Source organism: Dipodomys spectabilis, unplaced genomic scaffold, assembly GCF_019054845.1.
Source record: "Dipodomys spectabilis isolate Male_0828 unplaced genomic scaffold, ASM1905484v1 ptg000018l, whole genome shotgun sequence".
Lineage (NCBI taxonomy): Eukaryota > Metazoa > Chordata > Mammalia > Rodentia > Heteromyidae > Dipodomys > Dipodomys spectabilis.
The window spans coordinates 3,416,861-3,438,607 of record NW_024870695.1 but is presented as its reverse complement, the minus strand read 5'-3'; the positions used below and the strand labels follow the sequence as shown (position 1 = coordinate 3,438,607).

The 21,747-nt window shown below is 53.7% G+C and overlaps 1 protein-coding gene across 6 annotated transcripts; it reads right to left on the bottom strand.

The window, feature by feature from the left end:
- Positions 1-32: 32 nt before the first annotated feature.
- Positions 33-20,219, bottom strand: Llgl1 (LLGL scribble cell polarity complex component 1). Of its 6 annotated transcripts, none has more exons than XM_042674180.1 (22): positions 20,072-20,219; positions 16,499-16,596; positions 12,644-12,725; positions 12,421-12,551; positions 11,367-11,525; positions 11,134-11,296; positions 10,920-11,055; positions 10,662-10,716; positions 10,384-10,538; positions 10,079-10,302; positions 9,857-9,924; positions 8,727-8,880; positions 8,547-8,651; positions 6,147-6,439; positions 5,693-5,840; positions 4,988-5,141; positions 2,657-2,952; positions 1,964-2,228; positions 1,740-1,854; positions 1,511-1,623; positions 1,154-1,274; positions 33-1,066 (listed from the first exon to the last, which is right to left on the bottom strand). In XM_042674180.1, exons 1-22 carry the CDS (start codon positions 20,150-20,152, stop codon positions 988-990), a joined length of 3,195 nt encoding a protein of 1,064 aa, XP_042530114.1. In that variant the 5' UTR covers positions 20,153-20,219; the 3' UTR covers positions 33-987. The 6 variants fall into 6 exon arrangements, with proteins under 6 accessions (XP_042530114.1, XP_042530116.1, XP_042530117.1 ...); XM_042674182.1 differs by having other exon boundaries at positions 1,511-1,617; XM_042674183.1 differs by having other exon boundaries at positions 4,988-5,135.
- Between the last annotated feature and the right edge of the window lie 1,528 nt (positions 20,220-21,747).

The window sequence follows — 21,747 nt, the reverse complement described above, 5'->3', positions numbered from 1 at the left end:
AGGTACAATCTACAGGGAAGTCCATCCTGACACACACACCCAGACACACAGTGACTGGCTCCAGCAGTGGTGCCCAGCAGAGCTTCCAGTCACTCTCTCTCTCTCACACACACACACACACACACACACACACACACTGGACTGGACTGGCCCAGGAACAAGTACCAAAAATAGTTTTAGAAATAACGGCCAATCCAGCCCAACTGAGACACTAGAAAAATATTCTTTGCAAATAAATGGAGGAGAGGGCCTGACTGTCCAGCCCCACCTGTCCTCTCCCCAGGGCAGCCACCTGCCTGTAGGATTCAGACAGCCTCAGCCAGGAGGCTTGGGCACAACCCCATGCCCTCATCCTGAGCTGGGGTGGCTCTAGGACCCAGCATTGGCAGGAACAGGACAGCAGGTCCCACTGGATCCTACAGGTTAGCAGGTAAGGGCTATGTTAAAAGGCCAGGCAGGGGAGACAGTGGTCTTCCTGATGGGGGAGAGAAGAATGAGTTAGCAGAGGGTGAGAGGCTCAGGAGCAGACACTCCTGCCCCTGACAGGTGTCTCAAGTGCTGGCTACACACAGACCTGCAAGGCCAGAGAAGGGCAGTGGTGGCCCAGTACAGGGGCACTAGGAAGCAACTGGGTCAGTCATTTCTATAGGCTCAAGATGTTAGACTAGGTCCATGCAAGGACTTGGGTAGGGCCAGATGAGCCTGGGGCCAAACTATACTGGGCTTAGTTGAGTGCCTCAGACCCTCTCCTGTGAAATGGAATAGCAGACAGGCCAAGTCCCTGCACCTCTACGCATTCAGAACTGGTCCTATTGCACGCCCAGGACCTGCAAGCATGGGCCACCCCTAGCAAGCAACACCACTGCAGGGCCTACCAGGAATGGGCAAGCCCAGGAGTGGTGGAGGTCCTGGGCCCCACATGGAGTGTGACGGGTAGCGCCAGCTGAGTGGCAGGAAAGGGAGCCAGGGTCTCACCCCTGCTGCACCTCATTTGATCAGGATGGTGCAGGCCCGGGCCTCATCTTCTGCTAGATTCCTCAGGTTCTTCTCCGATTCCTCAGAAGAGCTGAATGAGTAATCAGAAGGGTCAGGCTAGGGAAGCCTCTGGCAGCTTCAAGAAGGGAATCTGGAGCAAGAGGACAGGTAGTCTCACCCCAAGAAATCCTTCACGTCCTCCACTGTGACGTCCCCTGTCGTGTCCAGTGTGGTGTCACCACTAGTGGCCGAGTCAATGGACATGGGTGACAGTGTGGCTTCTGGCAGCTCAGGGGTGTCTGCAGAGAGGAAGTGCTCTGACCCTGCTAGGCCCCCTTAACACCCCTATAGACCTGAGGACACATATCAGGTGAGATATAGTACTGACAAGGGGCCCTAAACTTACTCCTCTCCTGCAAGCTTCCAGTCCTAGCTCAATGGTGCCTCCAAGGGGCCTGCCTTGTACCTGAGCTGTGAAACCTCACCCGCCCAGGACATTCTTGCCCCAGTCTGCCCCAACCCTTTTATTTCCTACCAGCTCCCTTGCTGTAAGCTGGATCAGGGCTTCCATCGCGGCTCTGTGGGGCTAGGATGATGCTCGGGGTTCCATTAGCCTGGCTGAGCTTGGGCGACTCTTGGAGCCTGTGATTGCAGAGATGGGGCTACAGTGGAGACCACGGCAGGTACTACACACCCATCCTCACTTCCCCCAAACCAAGGGCCAGGGTGACACCTAACCCTGATGACAGACCCCTCCCACACACCTAGTTCGCCTTGCATAATGGGACCAGCTGATGTTCAGGTCGCAGAGTGGCTCTGTGATGTTGCGGGCACTTAAGGAGAAGCGCTCGAATTCGGATGGGGAAATCAAGTAAAAGCCTGTGGGTGAGAGAGGAGGATCAAAGAGCGCAGGGACACCCGACCAGCCCTATTCCTCACTGGCTCCTCTCCAGTGCTCCTGCTCCACCTTACCACATGCCCCACTTACCCTGTCCATGGCGTGTGAAGACACAGGACGCGATGCCACTGATGTCTTCCTTCCGGATGCAGGAGTAGTGCACCTGAGGCCGCAAGCCCGGCACTGAGAACACGTGAACATCACCCAGATTGGTGAGACAAGCCAGACAGGTCTCAGCATAGTCCTCACATGCAACACTGGTAAAGGTGGCCAGAGCAACCTTCCGCACACGACAACCTTCATGAGCAGTCAGCTTGAACTTGGTCTTCGCGCTCACCTTGGGCAGTGTGAACACCTGGTGGTAGATGAACAATGGTCAAGACCCCTTGCTGTCACAGCTGCATATACCCAGTTTGCCCCTCAGGCCAAATGTACCCTGGACCACACCGCCACCTGCTTTAGCCTGCCATCCCCTCCTGCAAACTCAGCCCAGGCTTAACCACACCCAGAAACCCCCCCTGATCTCCACCAGTGGCCAGATCAACGATAGGGTCCTAAAGCTCCTCTGTGCAGGAGACTAATCTCTGCAGGGCCCTGTGGGGAACGGTGAAGTTGGAGGGTCTTGGGGAACCTGGTAGACTCAGGAGCATTAGGGTTCTTGAAGGTCTGCTAGCTAGGGACAAGCTGATGAGGTAGGAGGAAAATGGAAGGTCTCAGCAGGTGGGGAGTTCAGAGGTCCAAGTCTGGAGGGGGGGGGGTCTCCTCAGCCCACCACAAGCACACCTTGAACTGCTCCTCAGACGCGATGAGTACAGCATGTCCACCTTGCATGTCAGGAGCCTGTGCCAGGTCCCTTGAGGCTTCGTAGGGTTCAGGCAGTGGGCGGCCACGCCCATCCAATACAGCAATGGCCACCACAGGAGCCCGGTGCATCAGCTGCACCTCCTTGCCTAGCACAGCCTCCACTGCCTGCTCAGGCCTCTTTTCACCTCCCGCTGTGACTGCTGGCACCTCCAGTGCGTAGGCAAACACAGAGCCCGAGTTGGTGCCTGCCCACATGGTAGGCCCATGGTGGGTTGCTGTGGGGGACATGAGCAGTGAGATCATGGAGATCATTTCCCACACCTCAACTTCCCAACTCTGGTATCCAAAACTCAAGCAGGTTCCCTCCTGTCCCGCACTTCCCTAGTGACCTTGCCACACTGGCAAGAAACACCAGCTCTATGCTGCTGACTCAGTCAGTCCTAGATGCAAACCTGCAGAGGCACAAAAGCCATTCCGAGGTCATCTACACAGGGATGCCAGGCTATAAAGACTCCAATCTCACCAACCTACCCTGCTACACCTTGATCCCTATCTCAGCAAAAGCAGCTCCCTCCTTCCTCTCATTAAAACCAAACCCCACATGCAGACTCATCTCCTGACATCCTATCTCTAGTCCTGGGACACATTAGGAATCATCTCTCACCCTTGGGTGTCTCCCTCCGTGCAGCATGTCCCCAGTGCTACAACACAGAAGAACTCAGCCCTGGGCAGGATGAAACTATCTACCCTGCTGTGGTGTGAGCCAAGCCTCTGGGGCACAATCTTTACTGGAGAATAAGAGCTGAGCAAAGTGGGAAGGTGGGTGACATTCACCACTCCACATGCTTGGTAGCTTAGGCCCCAGAGCAAAGCCACTGAGAGCCCAGCCCCAGATGAAAAGCTACAAAGTGATTTAAACGCAACATTGCTGAGGTAGCCCATCACAATCAGACAGTGGGGAAATAACACTCGACTAAAACCCTTAATAACAAAACGACATCAGAAAGAGGGGCTGTAGACTGAGTGTGAGCTTAGCCTCTGCTCTTGGAACTGATGCCGACATCATGGCTGCTGGCACATGTGTCAGACACTTGCCAAGATACTTGTGCCTGAGTTTTTTTGCTTAAAATGTTCCATCAAAGTGTGAGGTGGACCAGGCACTGGTGGCTCACGCCTGTAATCCTAACTACTCAAGAGGCTGAGATCTGAGGATTGTGGTTCAAAGCCAGCCTGGGCAGGAAAGTCTGTGAAACTCATCTCCAATAAACCACCAGAAAACTGGAAGTGGTGCTATAGCTCAAGAGGTAGAGTGCTTGCCTTGAACTGAAGAGCTGAGGGACAGCGCTCAGGCCCAGAGTTCAAGCTCCACGACCACCAAAAAAAAAAAAAAAAAGTGTGAGGTGGGCACAAAACAATAGCAGACACTCAGGGTGACTAATATATACCAATATACAACCAACAAGTATACAAGGTAAAAAGCAACTTCTTAGGCTGCTGAGATCTAAAGGATCAGGGTTTGAGGCTAGCCCAAGCAAAAAGTTCACAAGACCCGATCTTAACAAAAAGCTACCTGTGATGGTGCACACCTACCATCCACCTATCATCCTAACTATACAGGAAGCATAAATAAGAAAATCATAGTGCGAGCTGCCCTGGGAAAAAAAAATCAAACCACATCTGAAAAATAACAAGAAAAATAAGAGCAAAAATGGCTGAGAATGGGGCCAAATGGACCTGTGTTCTACAGTACTAGGGGAAGAAAAATAAAGACAAAACCCAGGGTTCCCAAGTCACCCAAAGTCAAATCTTGATCCTCAGCATAGCACCTAGCACCAACTTCTTCCTCTGCCTGACTCATTCCTCATCCTGGCCCTGGGTTCATCTTCCTGCTCAAGCCTTCGCGGCCTGTCCCAGCTAGGTCAGCAATCCCTCCCCATCTGTCCTAGTGAGGGGATATATGAGTGGCCAGAACATCCCTGTTGGTGCGGCTCAGCACATAGTGCTTCTAACACTTTCAAACCTCCAAAAGGCACAATCCTGCCACCTCCTCACCAAAGTGGCCATCTCATTTCTCACATGGCCAACCAAGCCCAATCTCCCCCTCCCCCACCCAGTGCCATTACTGGGCACTGGTGTTCTTACTTGGCCTTTTCCACCCAAAGCCGGCACTCTGCCACTTGAGCCACACCTCCACTTCTTGCTTTTTGGAGGTTAATTGGAAATAAGAGTCTCAATTGGATTGTTCTGCCCAAGCTGGCTATGTCTGAGCCTTGATCCTCAATCTCAGCCCTGCTCCTTCCCTGGCCTCACCATCTCGAAGGAACGTGTCAGCAAAGTAGAGACAGCGCACAACACCAGAGAGGGAGTCGTCAGCAGAGCGAGGCTCGATGCGGCGCTGCACAGGTGTCATCTCCACATCATGGGGGCATGCCTGCTCTGCCAGCTGTGCGTTGGCCTCCTGTAACTGGAGGATTACAACTGTAACTGGCTTTGAATGTGCTCTCCTGAGCCAAGTTGTACCCATGATGCCTGACACCCAATACTCACTACTATCCACCCCCTTTGCCCCCTAGCTCATCCTGCACAGACTCATCCTGGTGTTTAAGAGGGAAGCATATCACTCCCCCATGTTCTTTTTTTTTTCCTCTCCAGGGCTGAGGACCGAACCCAGGGCCTTGCGTGCGCACGCCAGGCGGGCGCCCTTCCGCTGGGCTAAACCCCCAGCCCCCGACCCCCCCACATTCTATTAATGTCCCCTATGTGTTTGTAGCCTCTGCCCTGCTCAGGGGCTTCCCTGGCACATGCATGTGGGCAGAATCAGGAGCGGGGCTTCATATTCCCACCATCAGCATGTCCGGGGTGGACTGAGCCCACTGTGAGAATGGAGAACTGCATGGGACTATATGGAATATCTGTGCAAATGTAAGCATGAACACACACGCACGCACACACGCAGAAAAAAAAAAGAAGGAAGCATGGCAGGGCTCAAATGCCAAGGAAGCCCACCCAGCTCACCTTGCTGTTGGCATTAGCAGCCCGTTTCTTCCCTGAGACACGGCTCTTGCGGATGCGACGGAAAGACTGGCGAAGTGACTTCTTGAGGGACTTCACCCGAGACAGAGGCCCCTCCATAGCCAGGGAGTCATTAGGGTGAAGGGTACACCTGAGAGTGGGCAGGAACTAGTTGTGCTTTGAAGCCTAGACCACAGCCTTGCTGGCCCAAAGCTGGCAGTGCAAAGCCCAGGTCAAGGAGCCAGAGCCACTCCCTCCGCACTACCCTATGACCTTAACAGCTGGCAATGCTAAGCTCAATCCTTAGGTAGTTGTCAGCTTATTTTTTACAGAGTACAGAGATTATGGGGCTTTTATAGTCAGTTTGCCTTTGTCACACCAAACTTTAGAATGGGGAACTGAAGCTCAGACCCCTCCTTGCAAAGGCTTCAGCTGCCCATCACCCTATTCTACGTACCTGGCCAGCACTGGGCTTTTCCGTTGATAGTCAAATAGGCCAAAGCCATGACTGGTGCCAAAGGCCACAAGGCTCCATTCAGCATGGAGGGTGACAGCAGTGACAGCAGCTGGTGGCAGACACTGAACTAGCACTTGGGGCTGGAAGCCAGCAGGCCAAGGCAGAGGCCCTGTGCGTGGGCTCAGCCGCTCATGGCCCTTCCATGTGAAGCCTTCACGGTCCTGGAGGAGGTCCACATTGGACACACTGACAGCCTGCTCTGCTGGCACATCACTGAGCTCCAGGATCAGCACCTAGGCCACAGTTGGGTAAGAGGTCAACACAGAGGAGAGATGCCACAGGCCCCACACACCGCCATGCTGGTCCTAGCACCACCCACCTTCCTTCCATTCACCTATTCATCCACCAATGGGCACTTTTTTTTTTTAAAGCTAATGTATTTTATTGTCTGACCTTCGGTGATCCAACACACAGCATTTTCACATAGTGGTCCACAAAGGAAAAGGCAAACCAAACTGAATTTTTCTTTGTGAGTAGACTTAGTTGGCCAAAGTCTTTATAATTTTTCCACATAAAAATAAAAGTCCAGGGGGCTGGGAAGGTGGCTCAGTGGTAGAGTGCTTGCCTTGCATGCATGAGGCACTGGGTTCAATTCCTTAGCACCACAAAGCAGAAAAAGCCCGGAGTGGCACTGTGGCTCAAGTGGTAGAGCACTAGCCTTGAGCTAAAGAGCTGAGGGACAGTGCCCAGGCCCAGAGTTCAGGCCCATGACTGACAAAAATAAATAAATAAAAGTCCAGGGTTGGGAAGGTGGCTCAGTGGTAGACTGCTCACCTAGCATGCATGAAGCCCTGGGTTCCACTCCTCAGTACCACATACACAGAAAAAGCTGGAAGTGGGGCTGGGAAGGTGGCTCAGTGGTAGAGTGCTTGCCTTGCATGCCTGAGGCCCTGGGTTCGATTCCTCAGAACCACAGAAAAAGCTGGAAGTGGTGCTGTGGCTCAAGTGGTAGAGCACTAGCCTTGAGCTGAAGAGCTGAGGGACAGCGCCCAGGCCCAGAGTTCAGGCAGCATGACTAGTAAAAAAAAAAAAAAGAAAGAAAAAGCTGGAAGTGGCACTGTGGCTCAAGTGGTAGAGCGCTAACCTTGAGTAGAAGAAGCTTAACAGTGCCTGGGCCCTGAGTTCAAGACCCAGGACTGGCAATGAATAAATACATAAATAAATAGATAAATAAAGTCCAGGGACTGGGAATGTAGCTTAGTGGTAGATGCTCGCTTAGCATGTGTGAAGCCCTGGGTTCAATTCCTCAGTGCCCCATAAGCACAAAAAGCCCGAAGTGAAGCTGTGGCTCAAGTGGTAGAATGCTAGCATTGAACAAAAGAAGCTCAGGAAGAGTGCCCAGGCACAAAAGCCCCAGGACTGGCAAAAAATAGATAAATAAACAAATAAATGTCCGGATTACTTTTCTTCTAGTCAAGTGCTATATATATATATATATTTTTTTTTAGTGCTGGTCCTAGGGCTTGAACTCAGGGCCTAGGCACTGTTCCTGAGCTTCTTTTGCTCAAGGCTAGCACTCTATCATTTGAGCCACAGTGTCAGTTATGGCATTTTCTGAGTAGTTTTTTGGAATAGGAGTCTCACAAACTTTCCTGACCAGGTTGGCTTCAAACCATGATCCTCAGATCTCAGACTCCTGAGTATAGCACTACACAGGAGCCACTAGCACCCTACTAATTAGCGCCTTTTTTTTTTTTTTTTTTTCAGTAGTGGGGCTTCAGTTCTGGGCCTAGGTGCTGTCCCTGAGCTCTTCAGCTCAAGGCTAGTACTCTACCACATGAGCCACAGTGCCACTTCCAGTTTTCTGGTTGCTTATTGAAGATAAGAGTCACAGATTTTCCTGCCCAGACTGGTTTGAACTGTGATCCTCAGATCTCAGCCTCCTGAGTAGCTAGGATTACAGGTATAAGCCATCAGCACCCAACTAATAAGCACTTTTTGAATGCTGACTGTAAACCAAGAACCTCAGTGAGCACCAAGGAATATAGTAGTGACTAGAACCCACTGGCCTTTATGCATCTACAGCAAAGAACTCTTAACTAAGCCATTGTCTCCCCATTAGCAATGAACATACACCAAGCTTTTCTGTATTTTGTAAAGTACCAGAGGCAGAGCAGGGACAGAGACTAAGTGCTCCCTACTCTACCAGATCTCATCTGACTGTTGCACTACAGACCACTTCCTATTTGTCTGACTTAATCAGCCCCACCGGGACCCCCATTCCCATCTCTGGGCTTCTGACCACAATAGTTCTTCACCCATTCACCAGACCCACCATTTCAGGCCTACCAACAGACAAGTCCTCCCTGACACCCCTACAGAGAGGGCTCCCAACCTTACCTGGCCTGCAGTGCCAGCTACCACCATCTGGGCTGTGTACTTGCAGAGTGCAACCTTCTGTACACCAAGCCGGGGATCATCACTGTAGGGGTCAAAGCAGCCCACCTGAGGGGATAGGAGGAAGTGAGGACACCAAATAGAGCCAGGAGCAGCTCCTCAAGGCCAAGGGAAGAGGTATACCTTGCGGAAGGGTGGCCAGTCATCCTCAGCAGCCTGGGCCAGGCTGTCAGCATGTTCACAGTCTGTCTGGAAAAGGCCAGCCGTGCTCAGTTTGTACAGTGGCCGCAGTGCCACACCAGAAGCATCCCAGAACCGCACGGTGCCATCCTCATGGCTGCAAGGAATGGCAGATAGCAGGGTCACCCTGGAAGGCTTGCACACCCCTTCATCTACTCTTCCTGCAGCCATTCTGAGCATTACTGAACATGCCCAACACTGGCCAGAATCCTACTGAATACACCAAGCACCTCCCATGTAAGTCAAACAGGTGCTTACAGTATGCCAGGCTACATTCCTAATACATACCTAAGCCTTTCAAAAGGGTTGGATGATGTGGAAATGACTACTTTGACAGTCAGGAGATGGCAGAGGCAGAAACATAAGGAATAGGACTAGGAGATTCTGCCCCATATAAGGCACCTAGCAATTAGGACTGGTGCCAGGAATCCCAGGAAGGACCAGGTATGGCCTCCGGTGGCCATGAAGGAAGAGCAGCAGGGAGGAGGAAATGGGGAGGGGAAGGGAGGAAAGAGCAGACGAATCTAGGGCATAGCTTCAGGACAAAGCTGTAGAGCAAAAGTGGCAACCTTGGACAGTATGGGGGAGTCCAGAGCCAAGATATGGGAAGATGCAAGAGTGGGGGCTGGGTGGGACTCACCCCTGTTGAGTGAGAAACCCAGAGCAAGTTCCCAACAGGAGAGGCTGTAAGGTCTCAGCACAGAAAAGAGGGAGGGGCAGGGCAGGAAGTAGGGTCTGAGTCACCAGGCACGTCAGCACTAACAGGCTGGGTTCTCCAGCACCTGCCTTGGGCAATTGGCGTGGGCCAGCCCAGATTTTCCAGTCGCAGGCAGGCAGGCCAGGTAGGTGGAGCCCTGGGGTTTGCTGGGGTTCCATGAGGCAGACCAGGGTGGGGCTTTGAACCAGGATCTAGGGAGGCTTCATACAGTCCTCCTTGAGTAAGGGGGACAATCTGAACCTGCCAGGTGCCAGGTCTGAGTCACCTGATATGTCAGCACCCGCAGGGCTCAGGGATGACAGGAATACACCAGGCCTAGTGGGTATGGGGCCTCACTTGCTTCCCTAACACTTACCCTGTCAGTAGCAGCCCTCGCTGTGCTGGCTCCAGGGCCAGGTTCCTGCCCCCAGTAATGGGCCAGCTCTAGGAAAGAACAACAGCAATGTGAGCTCCAAGTCAGGTCTCCCTTCACCCAGGGCATGGCGCTCAGAGCTCCCCTACCTGCACCCACAACAAGTGCGCCGCAACCACCAGCAACACACTCCCTCCCACATCGCTGCAGGACATCCACACTCACCGAGGCACTAGAGGTAGACTGGGGGCTCTGCTGCTCACCAGCGCTCACAATGCGGGCCCACAGCTTGCTGGGAACATTGGCCACATGGGCAGAGCAGGTAATGGCAGAGGAGTGCAGTGGGGCCAGGTAGGGAGCTGGCACAGCTGGCCAGCCAGGAGTCTGCAGGTCCAGCACCACCAACTCCTCCTCCAGCAACACAGCCAGGGCCTGGGGATCATCGAATTCTGTGGAACAGAATGGGTGAGCTTGGCCACAGGCCTCACAGGGCACACTGGGGTTAAAGTGGGAGGAGACAGGGCACACACCATCGTCAGGCCGAGTGTTGTGAACTGTGAAGAAGTCAATGATGCGGGAGGTGAAGTCCAGCGTCACCAATGTCTCAGCTCGCATCACACTCACACAGTGGCGGTCACCATAGCTGGCACGGGGCATGCCACCACTGAAGATGATAAAGTGGCCCCTACAAAGGAGGTCATGTGAGCCAGGTGCTCTGAGGGTGCAAAATGCATACCCAGCAAAGGCTTCACCACCAAGTGCCCAGTCTACCCTTCCAGCCCCCAACTCTACCACTCCCTCAACTTACCCAGATTCACAGTTCAGCCACAGAATCTTGTTGATGGCCTTACAGGGAAAGGGGCCTGGGGTGGAGGGGGCAGCATCAGACCTTCTATTCCTAGTCTACCTCCCAGCTATCTCCTGTCTCTCCACAAGGGGAAGGCCTTACTACCCAGCCATGCCACCCCCAGGGTTTCCCTTTGCATATCTGGCTGGGCAGTGTCCCCATTGGGGCCAGGCAGCCCTCTGTCATTTATTTTCAGGTTCAGGCCTCCCTAGTACTCACCATAGGGTGTAGTGGCCACTGTGGGCTGCAGTGTCGAGGGGCTGCCAGTATCTGTGGACCAGATGGCATAGCTGCCATCACTATGTGAGCTGATGATGGTGCCACCACCACGCCCCCAACACAGGCTCTCCAGCTGCTGTGGACAGGGCAAGAGGATGAGTTAGCAAGTATGTGCAGGGGCCCAAGTTGGGGGGCACAGGCCTCACCCACTGACCTGGTTTCCCAGGAAGACATGATCCACACACCGCGTAGTCTGGTTCCAGATGACCAGAAGGCCCCGGCTGTAGCCAATGAGGATCTTGTTGGGGTCTTGCAGGTGTCGCTGGAGTGACTCCACAGGGCCCAGAGCCTTTCCGCATCGGTAGTCCTCTGGCACACTGCAAAGCAGGCTCCAGTGAGTCAAGAGAACTTCCTAGACACGGGGAATTCTTCCCACCTGCCACTTACCTGCGCAGAACCTCATCTGGGTGGAGGGCTTGCCCTTCGAATAGTGTTAGGGTGGTGACATCCAGAAAGAAGATGCTGCCGCCTTCAGTTCCCAGAAGTGCTGTGTCACCATCAGCCACCAGCAGGACCACTGTGATACGGGTGAGGCTGGCCGGGGTACTACAGGGGACAAGAGGAAGGGATAAGGTAGTCCATCTCCCTGCTTTGGAGGGAGGGGTTGATCCCTTATTGCTAGCTCATTCCTGCCCCTCTGCACTCATAGGGCCTACTTACAGTGCAGGCAGGCACCCCAGGAGGGTGATGATGCAGTGTAATTAGCCTGCTCAATTATTCATCAGGATGTTGGCAGGAAGAAGGATAAAAATAGGTTCCCCAGGTCTTGGAGATGGACTGGCTTCTCTCACCACCATGAAGGAATCAGGACATCACCTCACCCAGAACCATGACAGATGAGGCCTCCCTAAGCCTTTTGCCACCAGTCTTCTGGACACTTCATGACTACCGGAGGACCCAGACAGTCCCTGCCAGCAGAGGCTGAGATTGCCCAGGAACATGCTCCTGGATAAGAACTTCCCCATTCCAGCCATTTCCAGCTGGGCTGGGAAAAGAGACTGTATTCTCACCTGGAGGCCAAACCCACTCCATGCACCTGGGCTATCTTGCCAGCACCAAACCTATCCAAGAGGATACTCCTTGCTCAAACTTGTCCATTCACCTGGACACACAATGACCCATTCCCTACCTTAGCTTGGATTAAACCCTATCCCAAGCCCACAAACAAGCCCATCACTACAGGGATCACGGCACCAGGCTGCAGGTCCAGGGAGTTTGGTATATACCTTCCTAGGACTCCCAAAACTAAAGGCTCCTGCAGTCAGTATCACAGACCTGACTTAGTCAGAACCTCATAGCAGACTCAAAAAGTTCAGAGCATACCTTGGCCAAGCAGAGGCCAGGCTGTGTCCTGCTTACGCAACTCCTCCACACAGCCAGTTACCACAGCGTTCCCTATCCCTCCTGCCCAGTGGCTGGGCCCTGTCAAATGGTCCAGTACCTGGCACTGTCAAAGCTGGGCCGGCTGGGTGGCTGGAAGCTGAGGGCTTCCTCTAAGTGGGCACAGCCATTATGGTGGATGATCTCCCAAAGATGCAGGCTGTTGTCATCCAGCAAGGTCAGGAGGCGGCCCTAGTAGATGAGCAGAGAGCAAAACAGCTAGCCAGGAGGGGTGGATGGATATGGGGAACCATGGGAACTGGCAGGTAGGGACCAGAGCTCACCCGGCCATGTAGGAAGTGCATCTGGGTGACAGTGGCTGTGTCTCGGTGCAGGCCTGTGAACTCCACACCAGGTGCTCCGTAACTGAGGGTAACTGATCAAGGACAGAACCATGAAGGACAGGACAGGAAACTGCCACAAGGGAGTTACACAGGCCCACCACTTCCCCAGGACCATTCCCATGGGCACTGCCCATCTAAGGGACCCCCCAAGCCACAATGAGGATCTCTCCCCAAATAACCTCATCCTACACTCCTACAGCACATTCAGTCTTAGTTTTAGGTTCCACACAGCCCTGTAGCTCCTGTGAGTCTAGCACTGCTACAAGACTTTCAAGTGCTCATTTGTAAAATGTGCTAATGATTCCCACTTGTACAGCTAAGTCAGATGAGCTAAGAGCCAGCAGCTGGTGGTTCACACCTGTAATCCTAGCTACTCAGGAGGCTGGGATCTGAGGATCAGAATTTGAAGCCAGCAGTAAAGTCCGTTATCTTAGTTCCAACTAACCACTAAAAATCAAGAAATGGAAGTCTAGCTCAAGTGGTAGAGTGCCAGAAAAAATGCTCAGGGATAGTGTCCAGGCCCTAAGTTTGAGCTCTGGAAAGACACACACATACAAAATCAAAATCTACCTGGAGCTGGGAGTCAATGGCTCAAGCCTATAATCCTAGCTACTCAGGAGGCTGAGAACTAAGGATTATGGTTCAAAGCCAGCCCGGGCAGGAAGTCCGTGAGACTCTCGAATTAACCACCAGAAAACCAGAAGTGGTGCAGTGGCTCAAGAGATAAGAGTGCTAGCCTTGGGCTGGGAAGGTGGCTCAGTGGTAGAGCGCTTGCCTTGCATGCATGAGGCCCTGGGTTCGATTCCTCAGCACCACATAAGCAAAAAGAAAAAAGCCGGAAATGGCGCTGTGACTCAAGTGGTAGAGTGCTAGCCTTGAGCTGAAGAGCTGAGGGACAGCGCCCAGCCCCAGAGTTCAGGCCCCACAACTGGACCCAAAAAAAAAAAAAAAAAAAAAAAGAGTGCTAGCCTTGAACTGAAGAGCTGAGGTCCAGAGGTCAATCCCCACAACCACCACCAATAACCAAAACCAAAACCAAACCAAACCAAAAAACACCTGAGCACCAGTGGCTCATCCTATAATCCTAACTACTCAGGAGGGTGACATCTGGGGATCGAGGGTCAAAGCTAGCCTGGAAAGTCCATGACACTTTTTTTTTTTCTGTCGTTTATGGGGCTTGAACTTGGGGCCTGGGCACTGTCCCTGAGCTCTTTTGCTCAGGCTGGCCCTCTGCCACTTTGAGCTACAGTACCATTTCCAGTGTTCTGGTGGTTAACTGGAGAAAAACAGTCTCATGGACTTTCCTGCCCAAGGTGGCTTTGAACTACAATCCTCAGATCTCAGCTCCTGAGTAGCTAGAATTACAGGTATGAGCCACCAGCAACCAGCTATAGTGAAGAGATTTTGTCCATCAGGGGTCCTGAACTCAGGAAAGGTCTGGGCATCATCCCTAAGCTTCTTTTGCTCAAGGCTAGCACTCTACCACTTTAGCCACAGTGCCACTTCTTGCTTTTTCTGTGTATGTGGTACGGAGGGATGGAACCCGGAGCTTCATTCATGCTAGGCAAACACTCTACCACTAAGCCACATTCCCAGCCCGTGACACTCTTATCTCTAACCCCCAAAAAAGCCAAAAGTGGAGGTGGGTCTTAAGTGGTAGAACATCAGCCTTGAATGAAAAAGCTAAGGGACAGATAGTTCCCAGGCCTCAAGCTCAAGTACTGACATGGGAAAAAATTAAAAATTACCATAGCTCTGGCCCTAGCTATGCTCCTCCACTGTCCATCTTAGCACATATGGAATAGGAGAGGGCATGAGTGCCAGAGCCCAGAGTCCACAACTCCAGGGTTGATGATGGTTGGCAAGGCCCGAGGGACCAGAGGAGAGTTGAGGGAAGGGTCAGCAATGTCCGTTGCCCCAGTGACAAGGCAGGAGCTGTTGCCTGGAGCTTAAGCTAGGACTCCCTGCAGGAGCCTGGCAGGGAGAGAGGAGGGGACAAAAGAAGAGGCAGGAGTAGCTGGGCGGGAAGCAGGGTTGCCAAGGAGATGAGGCCAGCCTCACGGGAGTGAGTGTGTGTGTGTGTGTGTGTGTGTGTGTGTGTGTGCGCGCGCGCGCGGGAGTGTGTGCGTGTGTGTGTGTGTGTGTGTGTGTGTGTGTGTGTGTACGTACATGTGCCAATCCTGGGGAATCAAACTTAGGGCCTGAGTGCTGTCCTGAGTTTTTTGTTTTGTCGGTCATGGGGCTTGAACTCTGTGCCTGGGCGCTGTCCCTCAGCAATTTGGCTCAAGGCTAGTGCTCTACCACTTGAACCACAGGCCACTTCCGGCTTTTCTGTTTATGTGGTGCTGAGAAATAAACCCAGGGCCTCAAGCACGTGCAGCAAGCGCTCTACCACTGAGCCACCTTCCTAGCCCCTGTCCCTGAGTTTTTGTGCTCAAGATAGTGCTCTACCACTTGAACTACAGCTCTACTTCCAGGTTCTTGAGTTTACTGAAGAGTCTCATGGACTTTCCTGCCTGGGCTGGCTTCAAACTGCAATCCTCAGATCTGAGCCTCCTTCACAACTAAGGATTACAGGTGTGAGACACTGGTGCCCAGCAAGGGTGCCCTCTCCAGCCTCAGTTTCCCAACTGCAGGGGCTCCAGGCTGTGAGAATTTAAAGAAAGAAAAGCAAGGTCCCGTTCCCCACCTCTTCTCTGAAGCTGTGTCCTTATTTGTTCCTCTGTGAGCATGAAGAGTGCAAGGACCCTCCACAGGAGGGGCTGCTCAGAGTGGCTGACAGCAAAGCCCTTGCAGACACGGAGACACAGATCTCTGTGTCATGGAGAAAAGCTGAAGGGCTATACCTATGGAGGTGGCACAGTGCCCCAGGGTGGGAACAGTAGGCAGGATATGGGGCCAGGGGCACTGCCCCATTCACCCTCATCAGTGCCTCAAGACGCCTGGAAGAGGGGACATTCCAGCTCAGCCATGCTCCTTAGAGGAGACAAGAAGCTCACAAACCACTTGCCCTTCCAGATCAGTGCCCCCAGTGCCAGGGCGAGGAGATTCCACCCTGCAATCCTCCCCTTCCAGGAGCTGAGTTATTTCCTGCCAACCAGAGAACTGAGACGCAGAGCACCTCAAAGGGACAAGTGAGGGATGGTCATCTTCACCGTGTAGCTGCCAGCTAGACTCAGCACCTCAGTTTCCCGGAGAGCATTTGGGCTGGGATTCCCAGGATGGGTAAGTATGCATTCAGCTGCCTGCTAGCCCAGCTTCCCCCCCAACCCTGGCCTGGAGGAAAATGCCTGCTTTGTACAGCTCACACAGCCCATTGTACAGCACCAGAGGCTAGGTGGGGGCCGTGCTGTGCTCACCATGCTGAGCCTGGCACTGCCCCATCCCCTATGCTGAACACACATGTCTCCACATTTGCAAACACACGTGTGAGTGCACCCACTCACCAAGGCCCCCAGTCTACCCATCCCCTCAATGGTTGTCTTGGCCCAGTGCCCTGGCCCAGTTGCTGGGATGATGGCAGTGTCACCTAGGAAACTGGCTGGCCCAAAAAAATTAAGGGACAGCTGTGGCCATTGCAAACTAACCCTCCATCACCCATCTCCCAGCAAAAAGACCCCATCATCTCCAAGAGGAATTGTCCTAGGCTTGTTAGATACACAGAGCCTCCCTCCTTAGAGACTCCAGCATGCACTGTAGTCTTTACAAAGTATCTGACAAGGCCAGACCCCAGCAAACAGGAAACCATATACAGGTAGTCCTAAACCCCCCAAACATCACAACTGCAAAGGATACATCTTGACAGCCCCAGATCTGGTGCCAATAGCCATGATTCGAAGTTCAGGGTCAAAGGCCAGGGCGCTAGGCTGGTTGGGGAATCCATGCTCCACCGTCTGTGGAAGAAGGAAGGGCTGCTTGAGACACATACACCCAGACACTGCTGTCCCACCTACTCACTCTCCATGCCTCAGTGTCTTCCACTGTGAAATGGGTGACTGCCTCAGTCTGTAGAGAGGTAGTTGAGTCCTGAGCTCCACTATGACTACATGTGCAGCCCAGAAGCTCTCCACTTGCCAAGCCCCATTCTCCTCAGAGCCCCTATCACCCCACAAGGCACAAAGTCTAGCAATGAACAGAAAACAGGTTCAAAGGTACAGGCATTGAAGAGGATCCCTGTCCCTTAGGTCCTACATACACAGATTAAACTATGGTGAGGAGCCACACTAAATTCCCCTATGAAGGTCAGAGATCAAAGTCAGCACCCAGGCCTACCTAGGCAGTGCAAATCTTGACATCCATTTAGCTATAGGGAAACTGAGGTGCAAAGACAGGTCACTTCCTGCCTGGCCCTTAAAGGGGTCATCTCACTTGGGAACAGCCAGACAAGAATCTCAGTCTATTACCAGGGGGGAGGCTAATGCCAGTGTGGCATTGCTGCTTCCTAGCTCTCTACTCCCTACAGGGCTAAGTCTCAGCTTAGTGCAGCCTTCCTCCCCCTTTCCCCAACCACCAGGCTTCCTTTGGCCTGGCTGTTTCCCTCCATTTGCCTACCTACTGAAGAGCTCTCACTCATACCAAAGGCTGGAAGGGCCTCATCCTGAATACCAGTGTGGGACACACAAGGAACCACTGCCTATCCTCACACCAGGTGTGGCACACACCTATCAATCCTAGTACTCTGGAAGCTAAGGACGAAGGACCTCAATTTGAGGCCAGCTTGGACCACATAGGGAGATCTTGTCTCAAAACAAAAACAGGAAAACATCCTAAGCCTGTCACCTACCCTTAGCCCATCCAGGTGGGGACTTGAGCTGCCTTGACAGGGCCTAGTGGTCAGGGCTGATGACAGTACTCTCTAGCCTGCTTCCGCTGGGCCCTGGCAAGGAGACACCTGAGAGTTGAGGAGTGGGGTTGGAGTTAGGGCGCTTCCCTTTACCATCAACATTGCTATGCCCTTGATGGACGTGACTATATCTAGTAAGTCTCAGGCTTTGACCTAATGTCCAGCAGATAGAGCATAGATAACAATTATACTGCAAATCCCCACAACCTGGAGAGGGCCCTCCTTGGCTCTACTTGACAGAAGAGATAAGGCTAGGTAAGCTGTCAAGCATCTTCATCCCTCACATCCCCAAGTCTAATCCATTCCTGAGCTCCATTAGCTCAGCTGCAAGAGACACACAGAAGTCACTCTAGGTAGTGTAAGACCCTCCTCCAGACCCCATCACCACCTGCCTGAACTAATGCTCACCACACAGAAGACAGAAGGAGTTTGTCAACACCAGTCAACTGGGCCTTCCAGCAGGTCCCAGCTTACCTAGAGTCCAAACAAATCCTTACCTAGTGTTCCTACTCTGCCAGCATTGCTCACCCTGAGACCTCCAGGCTCACCTGATTTAAGCCCCAAGGCCTCTGTGCTTCCCTCAATTCCAGATACTGTCCCTCAGCTCCAGGCTCTGGAGGGTTCCTACTCAGTACTCAGGAAGGACACAACTGCTATAATATAGACCTGGCACCTCACCCTGCTGATAGCCACAGCACTGGCCACCATATGAGCTACTTCTTCAGACTTCCTTTTTTATCTTGGATTTTCACTGTTTTCCCATTGAATACATCAACACTCTGAGTGGAAAGACACACATATCCATTTTTGTCTCCACTGTGTCCCTAGCACCAAGGAGTAAGGGCTCCCTATTATGTTGACAAAAACTGCACATTCTACAGGCAATTTGTAGGCAGGCTGGGATTTGAACACACCCAAAGTCTATGACCACCTCTGACCAGCATCCAGAACTGACTTCAGTTTTACCTCTAATCTCTATAGGTCCCTACTGTACACCTCAATCCGCTGCTTAGGAAGTGACACATTCCAGCCTTCCTGAAGGGATCATTCTCCTCTCACCTCAGGGGCAAACTTTCACAGCCACCCCAGCAGAGGAGGTATCTCATCTTCCTGAGGACCCCTGCAACCCCTCAGACTTCTGGTAGCCTCTAGGTCAAGAAGTGTGAGGCTCCTGGCAGCCCCACCACTACCTCCCAGGACCTACGCAGGAAAAACTGCCTGCCTGAGACATTCCAGAGCCTCCCCGATAATGCTCAGGGCAGCCCAGGGCCCCTGGGATCTGCTGAGATGGCAGCAACCCCTCCAAACCTCCCTGCCACTCTAGGCTAAGGTCTAACTCCACCAGGGAGCAACTCCAGAAAGACTCAGAACAAGTCCTCACTACCTCTCTGCACTTCAGTTTTCTCTCATTTGTAAGGGAGGTAACAAATCTCATCCTAAACACCAGGCAGAAAGACTGTGGGGTAAAACTGAAGGCCAGCTCCACCACCAGGAAGAAGTTAGCAAGGGGCAGGCTTGGGGCCCCACTCTATCCCCAACAGTGCAGGGGGAGGTAGGGACCCTCCTGGGAAAGGAAGACCAGTCTTCCACCACCATCCTTCACACCAGGTTGGCTGGCCCATGTGGTATAGGGAGCCAGAACCCACAAGGAGGAAAGTAGCCCCTATTTCACGGCTGGGGAAACTGAGGCACAGCAGTTTGAAGTGTAACTGGCTACTCAATCAAGCACACTTTTCCCCATCCCACCCCGCCCCAAGAATAGGACCCCAGTCAAGAAAAGGCAAAGCAGAGCTCGGGGCCGTGGGGGGAGGGGAAGCTCCGCTGAGGGAGTTCCCAACCCCACCCCCTGCTTCTGCCTCCACCCCTCACCTCTCTAGTAGGCCGAGTGCGAAAGCAAAACAAAACCCAGCCCTAGGCTGTGTTCCAAGGGCCCCAATAGGGGCCACAAAGAGAAGGGATAAAAAAAAAACTAAGAGATAGAGATGGCGACGAACCCTACAAAGACGGAGACCCACGTAGGGAGCGACGGGAAAGCCTGAGACAGAGAAAAATGAGAGACAGAAAGCGAGACAAGGAAAGGGACAAGAGATACGCAGGGGGAGAGAGACCCTCACCCCAGCACGCACACGCGCGCACCCGCACACGCGCGCGCGCGCGCACACACACGGCACAGGAGCAGGCGCCAGAGAGGGAGGGGCAGGGACGCAGAGAGATGCGAAGAGTGGCACTCGCGACCGAGACACGCAGGGACGCGGACGGCCAGGGACGCACAGGGCGAGGGCCGGGGCCCGGAGGCCCACAGAGAGCCGCCGAGGCGGGCAGGAAAGTCAGCGGGACCCAGGCGCACCCGGAGTCCGAGAGCCGAGCAGGGGAGCACGCGCGGTTCGAGCCCGCCAAGGGGTTCCGCCCGGGCCCCCACCACGCCCCAGCCGGGAGCCCCCTCCCTGGCGGCCCGACGTGGCTCCGGCCCCCAGCCGGGGCCCCCGGCCCGCCCCCTCCGCCCCAGCCCGGGCCGCCTGCCACACCTTGTTGAAGGCAAAAAGCTCCTGTTTGAGCTTCTCGCGCTGCGGGTCGGCGCCTTGCCGCCGGAACCGAAACTTCATCATCTTGCGCCCGGCTGCCGGCGCCGCGCCCGCCGCCGCCGCCGCCGCCGCCGCCCGCAGGATACGCCGCGCGGCCCCGCCGGTCCAGAGGCGCGGGCGGGGCGCCAGGCGGCCCGGACGCGGGCGCGTGGGGCGGGGCCTGCATGGGGGTGGGCGTGGGCCGCGACGGACGCGCCACCTGACCAATGAGATGAGGGCGCCTCCGTGCAGCCCGCTCCTTTCGGGCAGACCAGACAATGGGGGAGGACTGGGCCCCCGGGCTCGGCCGGGCTCGCTGAGAGACTCTTGTCGCGCCTGCGCCACAGCGCGGGGCCTGCTGGGACTTGTAGTCCTCCTGTCTAGGCTCCGGCGTGGGCGCTTGGAAGACTATTGGGACAGGCCACCGTAAGTTTCTCAAGTTAGAGGAGTCAGTTTCCTACCCCCAAAGAATGAGCTACTAGCAATTTACGACATGGTATGGCCTTTTCCGGAAAGCCAGGAGAAATGACGGGGACAACTCCTTAGCTCCCATGAACCTGAGTTTTCCCGCCTTTGTCATTGGCCCTAATTTGCCAACTTTGTTACCAGGTTCCAGAAATATAGCTTTACATTTTATCCAGAGTGCCCAAGCACCTCCCAACGACATAATTTTGCTTTGGCTGTGTGATCAGTCAGGAATGCCTTCCTCAGCCCCTGGGGAACTCCTACACATCCTCCAGGACCTCACACCAAAGGCTGGGTGGCACAAGCACAGGGGATCCTTAAAGTGGCACAAGTCAAAGAAAAAGAGCAGGAGGTGAGATTTAGGATTGGATTTAGGTTTTTCTCAGATGGGGGAAGGGCCTCCACTCCACAGGGAAGTGTTTGAACAAAGCTGTGCACCACCCCCACTCTCTGTCCCCACCCACTTCCCAGTCCTTTTCTTCTCCAGACAATGGCCTCTAGGCTGAACCTTTCTTTCTAGGCAGAGGGTAGGCTGCCTTGGGCTTGGTGCTGGGCTGTCTCAGAAGTTTAGGTGGGGCAGTTGTATGACAGAGAAAAGGACCTGACCTCTGACCCTGAGGCAGCTTCTGAGCGCGGAGACATGGCCGCCCCTTTACCCACACCCTGTCCTGCCCCTCCTAACTCAATGATGGGGGCTGGGTCTGGTAGGGGAACTGGATCTGGTGAAGGAGGTTGGTGAGGATTTGCTCAAAGCTTGCATCAGGCCCTGCTTACTAAGCCCTTTTCCTGAAGCTGAGGATGTGGCTGCGAGTCCAAGGCTCTGGCCATCTCCAGCACCACAAAAATAAGAGGCCAGAACTCCACTGATTCATGGCTCTCAAAATCTCCATGAGGGAGGTAATGATACCATCCCAGGTTTTTGTTTTTGTGCTGGTACTGGAGCTTGAACTCAGAGCCTAGGCACTGTACCCTAGTTTTTTCATTCAAGGCTGGCATCTCTACTACTACTACTTTTTTTTTTTTTGGGGTCCGGTCGTGGGGCCTGAACTCTGGGCCTGGGCGCTGTCCCTCAGCTCTTCAGCTCAAGGCTACCACTTGAGCCACAACGCCACTTCCAGCTTTTTTCTTTTTGCATATGTGGTGCTGAGGAATCGAACCCAGGGCCTCAGGCATGC